The 11090-nt window shown below is 41.8% G+C and overlaps 1 protein-coding gene across 1 annotated transcript in view; it reads right to left on the reverse strand.

Moving 5' to 3' along the window:
* ccdc172 (coiled-coil domain containing 172) overlaps positions 1–5912 on the reverse strand; it is a 47990-nt gene extending 42078 nt beyond the window's left edge. The window contains exon 1 of the mRNA XM_087999258.1: positions 5796–5912. Within this exon, the coding sequence (XP_087855384.1) occupies positions 5796–5912 (117 nt within the window). The remainder of the gene's footprint in view (positions 1–5795) is intronic.
* Positions 5913–11090: the final 5178 nt, after the last annotated feature.

An 11090-nucleotide genomic window follows, 5' to 3' on the forward strand; every position in this document is an offset into this window, starting at 1 on the left:
GAGCCATTTCCCCTAACCGTATCCAAAACTGCATACCTGTTTTGGAGGGAGATGTCTGCAGGGGATACCTGCATTGCCTTCCTACTCTTTTTCTGCCTTTTGGTCACCCATTCACTGTCTCCCTCAGCAATTCTAACCTGTGGTGTGACCGGTTCACTAAACGTGCTAACTACGACCTTCTCAGCATCGCAGATGCTCCACAGTGAGTCCATCCACAGCTCCAGAGCTATCATGCGGTCAAATAAGAACTGCAGCTAGAAACACTTCTAACAAGTCCAAGAGTCAGGGATGTCAGCCACATTCCTGAGCTCCCACATCAAACAAGAGGTACATGCCACAGGTCTGAGGTCCCCTGCCACTGTAAGCTTAGCTTTATATCAACTAACTAAAACCAAACAGTGCACTTAAATATATGAAAAAGAGAGATAAAGAAAAAATAAAAGCCTTACCTATTAAAGACTTTTTCTTCTGGTTAGAGGAGGGGGCGGAAAGGGAGATACTACATGTGTAGTATCTCGGATTTAGCCGCTGCCCAAATATATACTATGTCCCAACTTTCCCGGCATTCTCCCGGTCTCCACCTCCGCTGTGTCACCCGCTGCTCCTGGACAGGAAAAAGTGGGAAACTTACCCTTCCCGGCAGTCTTAGCTTTTCTCCACCTTCTTGCCTCACCGCTCTGCAAAAATAGAGGCCCGACTCCCGAGGTAAGTGCTTTTTTTAGGTGGAAAAACTTACCCTTCCCGGCAGACCTCGCTTCTCTCCACCTTCTCTCCTCGCGCTCTGTAAAAATGAGGTTTTAGCTACACCAAACTTTTTAAAACCTTTTAAAGTCGCCATCGATGCTAATGACATAGGAGTTGGAGCTGTACTCCTACAGGAAAATGAGGATGGGATTGAACTGCCAATTACTTACTTTTTGAAGAAGATCAACATCCATCAGAGGAAATATTCCACAATCGAAAAGGGACTATTGAGTTTGGTACTGGCCTTACAACATTTTAATGTGTATGTCACAAACAATGTGTCGGAGATGGTTGTGTACACGGATCACAATCCGCTTATATTCTTAGAACGTTTTAAAGACAAGAATATGACACTATTTACAGACTTTTAATTTAAAAATCATACATGTTGCAGTTTGGAAGAATGTAATCGCAAATGTGCTATCGCGGCTTTAATTGATAGAGTTTAGATGAGATTTGTCTTTATTTAATGTTATACATATACAGGTATATGGGAAGAAGTTAAAGTGAACGTATACAAAAGTTATCTATATGTTCGGGTAATGTGTTTAAAAAAATGAAGTCATTTTTTTATTATAATGGTTCATTTTTTCCTAAGGGGGGAGGCGTTATGAAGATGTGGGTGTACTGTACCTTTAAGAGAGTTAAAAGCTAGCAAAAACCACCTGGCAGTGCCAAGTGTATAACATTTAGTCGAACAACTCGATTAGCTGGTTGCCTAGAGACAAAAACAAATTTAAATTCGGCCAATCAGTTTAAATTATACCCCAAAATACCCATCTCCAATCAAGTTTAAATTGAGTAGATCGACAATCTTAAAAGCCAATGATACAATCTGATGCTCTGGGGGTATAAGACAGGGGAAAATTGAACAGTTGAGAGAAGAACTGCCAAGCTACCAGCATGTAAAGACTGCCTGAAAAATAGCTCTCTTAGAGGTACTTTTATTAATCAGCAACCCGTGAAACAGAATCCCCAAGAAGAAAAGAAGACAGGAATATGGAGGAGAACCGAACGCTGCCTGGTTTTGAGATAAGAAGTTTTGTTTTGTAAATTTCAATTGGCAGTTTTATCGGACTAGTATTGTGGAAGGGGATTGTAAAAGATAGGTTAGAGGAAGGGGAAGGGGAAGGTAAAAGATAGGTTAGAGGAAGGTGTTGCAAATAGTTGTTAGTTAATTATTCTCTGTTTACTTTAAGAAATAAAGTTGTTAATTTTTACTTTAACTAGTTCTTGGCCTATCAAATTTTCACAGATTACTACACAGGATAAATCTTTTCTGTGTTGCTGGTTTTAAGTTAGCAGAGGGGTTTAACCCCATGTTGTAACATAGTTGAAGAAGGGATTTTTGTTTTCTGCAAGTAAAATGGAGGATTAAGTACAATGGAGACAATAAGGACTGCATATGCTGGAAGTCAGAGTCAATAGATGTGGGACTGGAAATGCACAGCAGGTCAGACATCATCCGAGTAGCAGGATAGTCAATGTTTCAGGGTGGGGCAAGTGGGATGGTGATAGGTGGATCCAGGTAGGGGGCTATTGTGATTGGTCAGTAATAAGGGTGGAGCAGATAGGTGAGTAGGCAGATGGACAGGTAAGGTCAGGTCAGGGAAGCGAGGAGGAGGGGGAGGGTTGAACATGGGATAAGGCCGGGGGGTCGAGGGATTTTTAAGCTGGTGAAGTCAATATTGAAGCCATTGGGCTGTAAGATTCCCAGGCGAAATATCAGGTGGTGTTCCTCCAGTTTATGTTTGGCTCACTCTGACAGTAGAGGAAGTCAAGGATGAACACGTCACCAGGGTAGTGGGAGGGAGAATTAAAATGGATGGGAACCAGAAAGTCATGTTGGTTGATGTGTACAGAGTGCAGATGCTCTGCGAACTGGTCCCCAAGTCTGCATTTGGTCTCCCTGATATCGAGGAGACCACATCAAGAGCAATGGATACAATAGATCAGGTTGAATGAAGTGCAAGTGAAACTCTGCCAGATCTGGAAGGATTTTTTGGGGTCTTGGATGGAGGTGAGAGGGGAGAGATCAGGGCAGGTGTTGCACCTCTTGCGGTTGCGGGGAAAGATACCGAGTGTGTTGGAGTTGGTGGAGAGTATAGAGTTGACAAGGGAATCATGGAATGAACAGTCCCTATGGACAGCAGACAGAGGTAGGGAAGAAAATATATTTTTTGTGGTAGAGTCTGATTGTAGATGATGGAAATGTTGGTGGGTGATGTGTTGGATTTGGAGGTTGATGGGGTGGTACGTAGGGCTAAGGGGACTGTCCCCTTATTGTTGTTGGGAGGAGGGGGTTGAGGGCATAAGTGCGGGAGGAAATGCAGTTGAGGGCATCCATAATTATAGAGGAGGGGAAACTATGGTAGAGGATTTCTGGGATGACCTGGAGTAGAACGCCTCATCCTAGAAACAGACGCGGCCTCGATATTGACTTCATCAGCTTCAAAATTCCTCCACTCATGGCCTTATTCCATCTCCAGCCCCCACCCCCCTTGTGTCCCTGACCTTACCAGTCCATCTTCCTACTCACCTATCCGCTCGACCCTTCCCACTGACCCAACCTCAATATCCTGCATCCATCTATCAACATCCCATCAACCCTTCCCATAACCCCGATCCCCTCCATCTATTATATGTCTGGCCTCCCCTCACCCTCCCCAGACCCAATGAAGGGTTTTGGCCCGAAATATTGACTTTATGACTCCTCGGATGCTGTCTGACCTGTTGCGCTTTCCCAGTCTCACACCTATTGATTAAGTACAATGGATTGTTCCTGCCCTTCCACAAACAAATAAGCAATTTACATTCTTTTTAATGACTTTACCAAATAAATCCCACACCCTGCAGCTTTAAAGACAATTCCATTCTCTTAATATCTTTACTGAATAAATCCTGCTTTTTGCGAATCTATATGATGAACCCCATTCTCTTTTATAAATTCCCCATGATTATTCATGCTGTCTGCAGAGCTACTAATAATACTTACTGCCTTACAGCTTTTTCCTGAATAAGTCCAGCTGCCTGCAGATTTAATACATTTTCCTGTCTTTACTGCAGTTTAATTAATGAATCTTCTGCCTTCTTCTGCAACCTTAATAGTCTAACTTTCTTCTTCTGTTTGATTGCTTAGGCTTTAAAATTTTCCCACTATTGCCATTATCCAGATTTTGCAAAATTCCAGGTGCTGCAACCTCATTATACAATTCTGTGACCCTTAAATACCCTTATTGAAGCCACATTGCATGGTGTACAGAATAACTTTAGTTTTCCTCCTTGCTCACCAATGAATGTTTGCTTGATCTTTGACTGAACATCAACTCAGGACTGCTATGGCTACTGACTGTAAGAAAGAACCATGAATTGTTAGCCTATAATTGCATGATTTGAACTTTAGACATTTTTATAATTTCCATACACATATGAAGAGACAAACAAAGAGACAGGACAATTAACAAACATTATGGGTAGCGAATGAAAAATAAAGGGTACCAGTCTGAAAGACAGACATCAACAATTTGTTTTCTTTCGACTCTTTCCAATTCTTTGGTAAAGATGCAAGGTTTTGTTTACACAAAATCTCAGTCTTTCATTCACTGATTGACCCATCCTCTCCATGCTTCTGAAGATGGATTTTATACTTTTGTATTTCAATAAATATTAACTTTTCATAAGTTAGAGAGGAAGAGAAAAGGAAAGCACGCGCGAGAGAGATGCTTTTTTGGCAGATTAAAGCTTCTGTTTTACCCGATAAGGCTGTAGTCACCCGCCCAGGAACAAATCCGAAGGTGTAGTGATGCTAAACTTTACTGAACATGACTAGTTGATTAAAAGGTGAGTTTTTAAAAAAAATGATTCTGAATAGATAAGCCCTCATCCCAACACTCAGCACACTCGCACACACATAATTCTCCCCCACTTGATACAGGTGACATTGTATATACAACTCACAATACTTGTTTTTAAACCCGCCACACTCAACCAAATGCTCATTGAATGTCATACACATTTTATGTTACATAGATGTTTTGTGGGATAAAAACATGCTATGAAAATGAGTGGTAAAAGATTAGAGATTGTCTTTGCTGGCTTGATTGCAGAGAAAAAGGAATTCCTAAACTAAATGGGTAGGATGCGCGTCCTCAAATTTTATAAAGATGTGATTGCAAGGGATCCTACTTTCACAGAATATAGAGGTCTTGATTAATTTGCTTTGAAATTTTAATTTGATATATATCAAAGTCTTCATTTTAAAGTGAAAATCTGATCTCTTAATTATATTTTATTTGTATGCAGATAGAAGGCCTGAACTGGAGATCCACTTCAATCTCTTTAAATGGATTCACACAAGCCATGATTTGGTTTAGGTAGTAAATGTTTCTAATTAATCACTCTGAAAATAAATATAAAAATATGTAAAAGATTACCTATAGTTGTGTTTGTCCATAAATTGGCTTTCTGGAGAAGTACAAGTGGTTATGTCTCTTTCTGCTTTCGTTACCATGATCAAAATTTTGGAATGTTTTACATGTTGTGGGAACATATTCACCAACCTCACAGACAGCAACCATTCAATTAGAAGGCCCACTACCACTTTCACAAAGGCAACTGGTGTGAAGAATAAAGTGAGCCTTTGGATTTCTGAAAGTGCACAATGTTTAGCATTCCTCAGTAAACTACTTCTGAATTTCTACTTTGAAAGGATTTCTGGTTTTACAGAATTACAACAGCTTGCATTAAAGGCACGAACTAAACTTGTATATGGAGAACCAAATATACAAAAACAGTTTGCTGGACACACATAGCAGGACAATGTGTACCTGTAGATTCAGGCACACATGTCCAGGGGGAACCTTTTTCAAAACAGACAGCTGCACTACAGTAAGGAGAATGGGAAAAATACAATTGTGAATGCCGACGTCATGCTTTAATCTGCTCTCCCGACTGATGAGACTGGCTAAAGTAAAATTCTGTTTTATCATAATCTATAACATTCTAACTTTTAACAAAGATGAGATACAAGTGCAAGGATTAAAGACTCTTACCAGAGTTTCATACAAGAGATTATTTTCCTTGGTCATTTCCTCTCTTTGCTTCGTAAGGGTTTCTTCTTGCTTCTTCAGCAAATTCCAATGGAAGAGTTCTTCTGAAAGATTTTTCATCTTTTCAGTAAATATAATGTTCAATGGGTTAGATGAAGAATTAACATCATCGATAAAACTACAGAGATTTTGTGTGACCAATTAATGAATTAAGGACCTGGCTCATGAGGACATTGTTTGAATATTAAGTTCTGAATTTGCACCCCACTAATGGTAAGAGTTAATGAGTTTTAAGAACATTTGTAGCTCAGGTTGAGGTTCTGGATGTAGGTTTGCTCGCTGAGCTGCAAGGTTCATTTTCAGATATTTCATCACCATACTAGGTAACATCATCAGTGAGCCTTCGGATGAAGCACTGGTGGCATGACCCGCTTTCTATTTATGTGTTTAGGTTTCCTTGGTTGGTGATGTCATTTCCTATTGTGATTATAATTTCCTGTGCTGATGTTATTTCCTGTTCTTTTTCTCAAAGGGTGATAAATGGGATCCAAGTCAATGTGTTTGTTGATAGAGTTGCGAACTAATCTTGGAGGAACTGTTGGGCGAAGTTCACAGCACAGAATCAGATAAGTTAATTGTTGTTTAAGTCTGTCCAAGAGAAAGGCTGCAGTAGTGGGTACAGTGGATTCTTTCGTGATTATATGTTTTTTGGAGATAAGTCTCTTGATTAAACTTAAAATATAAGCCATAGCTATTAATTTAACCTGTGGCAGTGTTTGTAGAGGAATAAGACAGTGTTATTTTCTGGGTCTGTAGATTGTGAAGGAGCAAAAATGGCCTTTACAGTGATATGTACTTCTTGTCAGATGTGGGAGTTTAAAGAGAGTTTAAGGGTTACTGCGGATTATATCTGCCATAAATGCTGTTGGATGCAAATCTTATCAGATCAAGTGGATCGGTTGGAGAGACAAATAGAAGCAATGAGGAATTTGCAACTGCAACAGTATGTGATGGATGGCAGTTATAGGAAGAGGGGAAAGTCTCAGATACAGTCACATAGATGGGTTAACTCCAGGAAGGGTAAGAGAGGTAGGCAACTAGAGCAGAAGTCTTTTGTGGATATACCCATTTCAAACAGGTATGCTGTTTTGGAAAATGTAGGGGGTGATGGATTCTCAGGGGAACATAGCACAAACAGCCAAGTTTCTGGTATGGAGACTGGCTTCGATGCAACGAGGGGTACATCGGCTTCCAAGAGATCAACTGTGTTAGGGGATTCTGTAGTCAGAGGTACAGACAGACTTTTCTGTGGCCAGCAGAGAAAAAGCAGAATGGTGTGTTGTTTCCCTGGTGCCAGGATCAAGGATGTCTCAGAGAGGGTGCAGAATGTTCTCATGGGGGAGAGGGGCCGGCAGAAGGTCATTGTCCACATTGGAACCAATGATACAGGAAGGGAAAAGGTTGAGATTCTGAAGGGAGATTTCAGAGAGTTAGGCAGGAATTTAAAAAGGAGGTCCTCAAGGGTAGTAATATCTGGATTACTCCCAGTGTTACAAGCTAGTGAGGGCAGGAATAGGAGGATAGAGCAGATGAATGCAGGGCTGAGGAGCTGGTGTATGGGAGAAGGATTCACATTTTTGGACCATTGGAATCTCTTTTGGGGTAGAAGTGACCTGTACAAGAAGGACAGATTGCACCTAAATTGGAAGGGGACTAATATACTGGCAGGGAAATTTGCTAGAACTGCGTGGGAGGATTTAAACTAGTAAGGTGGGGGGGCGGGGGGGGGGGGGGGTGGGGGGGGGTGGGGGTGTGGGATCCAGGGAGATAGTGAGGAAAGAGATCGATCTGAGACGGGTACAGCTGAGAACAGACGTGAGTCAAACAGTCAAGTCAGGCAGGGGCAAGGTAGGACAAATAAATTACACTGCATTTATTTCAATGCAAGGGGCCTAACAGGGAAGGCAGATGAACTCAGGGCATGGTTAGGAACATGGGACTGGGATATCATAGCAATTATGGAAACATGGCTCAGGAATGGGCAGGACTGGCAGCTGAATGTTCCAGGATACAAATGCTACAGGAAGGATAGAAAGGGAGGCAAAAGAGGAGGGGGAGTGGCATTTTTGATAAGGAATAACATTACAGCTGTGCTAAGGGAGGATATTCCTGGAAATACATCGAGGGAAGTTATTTAGGTGGAACTGAGAAATAAGAAAGGGATGATCACCTTACTGGGATTGTATTAAAGACCCCCAAATAGTCAGAGGGAAATTGAGAAACAAACTTGTAAGGAGATCTCAGCTATCTGTAAGAATAATATGGTGGTTATGGTAGGGGATTTTAACTTTCCAAACATCAACTGGGACTGCCATAGTGTGAAAGGTTTAGATGGAGAGGAATTTCTTAAGTGTGTACAAGACAATTTTCTGATTCAGTATGTAGATGTACCTACTAGAGAAGGTGCAAAACTTGACCTACTCTTGGGAAATAAGACAGGGCAGGTGACTGAGGTGTCAGTGGGGGAATACTTTGGGGCCAGCGACCATAATTCTATTCATTTTAAAATAGTGATGGAAAAGGTTAGACCAGATCTAAAAGTTGAAGTTCTAAATTGGAGAAAGGCCAATTTTGACGGTATTAGGCAAGAACTTTCGAAAGCTGATTGGAGGCAGATGTTCACAGGTAAAGGGACGGCTGGAAAATGGGAAGCCTTCAGAAATGAGATAGCAAGAATCCAGAGAAAGTATGTTCCTGTCAGGGTGAAAGGGAAGGCTGGTAGGTATAGGGAATGCTGGATGACTAAAGAAATTGAGGGTTTGGTTAAGAAAAAGAAGGAAGCATATGTCAGGTACAGACAGGATAGATCGAGTGAATCCTTAGAAGAGTATAAAGAAAGTAGGTGTATACTTAAGAGGAAAATCAGGAGGGCAAAACGGGACATGAGATAGCTTTGGCAAATAGAATTAAGGAGAATCCAAAGGGTTTTTATAAATATATTAAGGACAAAAGGGTAACTAGGGAGAGAATAGGGCCTTTCAAAGATCAGCAAGGCGGCCTTTGTGTGGAGCCACAGAAAATGGGGAAGATACTAAATGAATATTTTGCATCTGTATTTACTGTGGAAAAGGATATGGAAGATATAGAATGTAGGGAAATAGATGGTGACATCTTGCAAAATGTCCAGATTACAGAGGAGGAAGTGATGGATGTCTTGAAACGGTTAAAGGTGGATAAATCCCCAGCACCTGATCAGGTGTACCCGAGAACTCTGTGGGAAGCTAGAGAAGTGATTGTTGGGCCTCTTGCTGAGATATCTGTATCATTGATAGTCACAGGTGAAGTGCTGGAAGACTGGAGTTTGGCAAACGTGGTGCCACTGTTTAAGAAGTGTGGTAAGGACAAGACAGGAAACTATAGACCAGTGAGCCTGATCTCGGTGGTGGGCAAGTTTTTGGAGGGAATCCTGAGGGATAGGATGTCCATGTATTTGGAAAGGCAAGGACTGATTCGGGATAGTCAACATGGCTTTGAGCGTGGGAAATCATGTCTCACAAACTTAATTGAGTTTTTTGATGAAGTAACAAAGAGGATTGATGAGGGCAGAGCAGTAGAAGTGATCTATATGGACTTCAGTAAGGCATTTGACAAGGTTCCCCAGGGGAGACTGATTAGCAAGGTTAGATCTTATGGAATACAGGGAGAACTAGCCATTTGGATACAGAACTGGCTCAAAGGTAGAATACAGAGGGAGAGTTGTTTTTCAGACTGGAGGCCTGTGACCAGTGGAGTGCCACAAGGATCGGTGCTGGGCCCTCTACTTTTTGTCATTTACATAAATGATTTGGATGCGAGCATAAAAGGTACAGTTAGTAAGTTTGCAGATGACACCAAAACTGGAGGTGTAGTGGACCAGATGGGCCAATGGGCTGAGAAGTGGCAGATGCAGTTTAATTCAGCTAAATGCGAGGTGCTGCAGTTTGGGAAAGCAAATCTTAGCAGGACTTATACACTTAACGATAAGGTCCAAGGGACTGTTGCTGAACAAAGAGACCTTGGAGTGCAGGTTCATAGCTCCTTGAAAGTGGAGTCGCAGATAGATAGGATAGTGAAGAAGGCATTTGGTATGCTTTCCTTTATTGGTCAGAGTATTGAGTACAGGAGTTGGGAGGTCATGTTGCAGCTGTACAGGACATTGGTTAGGCCACTATTGGAATATTGCATGCAATTCTGGTCTCCTTCCTATCAGAAAGATGTTGTGAAACTTGAAAGGGTTCAGAAAAGATTTACAAGGATGTTGCCAGGGTTGGAGGATCTGAGCTACAGGGAGAGGCTGAACAGGCTGGGGCTGTTTTCCCTGGAGCGTCGGAGGCTGAGGGGTGACTTTATAGAGGTTTACAAAATTATGACGGGCATGGATAGGATAAATAGGCAAAGTCTTTTCCCTGTGGTTGGGGAGTCCAGAACTAGAGGGCATAGGTTTAGGGTGAGAGGGGAAAGATATAAAAGAGATCTAAGGGGCAACTTTTTCATGCAGAGGGTGGTACGTGTATGGAATGAGCTGCCAGAGGATGTGGGCCGGGTGCTGGCAGGTGGGACTATATTGGGTTGGGATATCTGGTCGGCACGGACGGGTTGGACCGAAGGGTCTGTTTCCATGCTGTACATCCCTATGACTCTATGTGTCTCTGTTTGGCTTGTTCTAGGATGGGTCTGTTGTCCCAGTCGAAGTGGTGTCCTTCTTCATCTGTATGTAAGGATACGAGTGAGAGTGGGTCATATCTTTTTATGGATAGTTGATATCATGTATCCTGGTGGCTAGCTTTCTGCCTGTTCGTCCAATGTAGTGTTTGTTACAGTTCTTGCAAGGTATTTTGGAAATTACATTAGTTTTGCTTGATGTCTGTATCGGGTCTTTAAAGTTCATTAGCTACTGTTTTAGTGTGTTGGTGAGTTTGTTGACTACCATGATGCCAAGAGGTCTGAGTAGTTGGTCAGTCATTTCCGAGGTGTTTTTGATATACGGGAGAGTGGCTAGGGTTTCTGGACATGTTTTGTCTGCTTGTTTGGATCTGTTGCTGAGAAATCGGCAGATTGTGTTCATTGGGTACTCGTTCTTTTTGAATACACATATAGGTGATTTTCCTCTGCTTGTCATAGATCTTCTGTGCTGCAGTGTGTGGTGGAACGTTGAAATAATGTTCTAATGCAGCTTCGTTTGTAGATGTTGGGATGATTGCTTCTGTAGTTTAGTATTTGGTCGGTAGGTGTTGCTTTCCTATAGACGCTGGTTTGAAG

This window comes from Chiloscyllium plagiosum, unplaced genomic scaffold (assembly GCF_037043375.1).
Source record: "Chiloscyllium plagiosum isolate Xiang-an unplaced genomic scaffold, Cpla_swu_hap1 HiC_scaffold_22, whole genome shotgun sequence".
Taxonomy (NCBI): Eukaryota; Metazoa; Chordata; class Chondrichthyes; order Orectolobiformes; family Hemiscylliidae; genus Chiloscyllium; species Chiloscyllium plagiosum.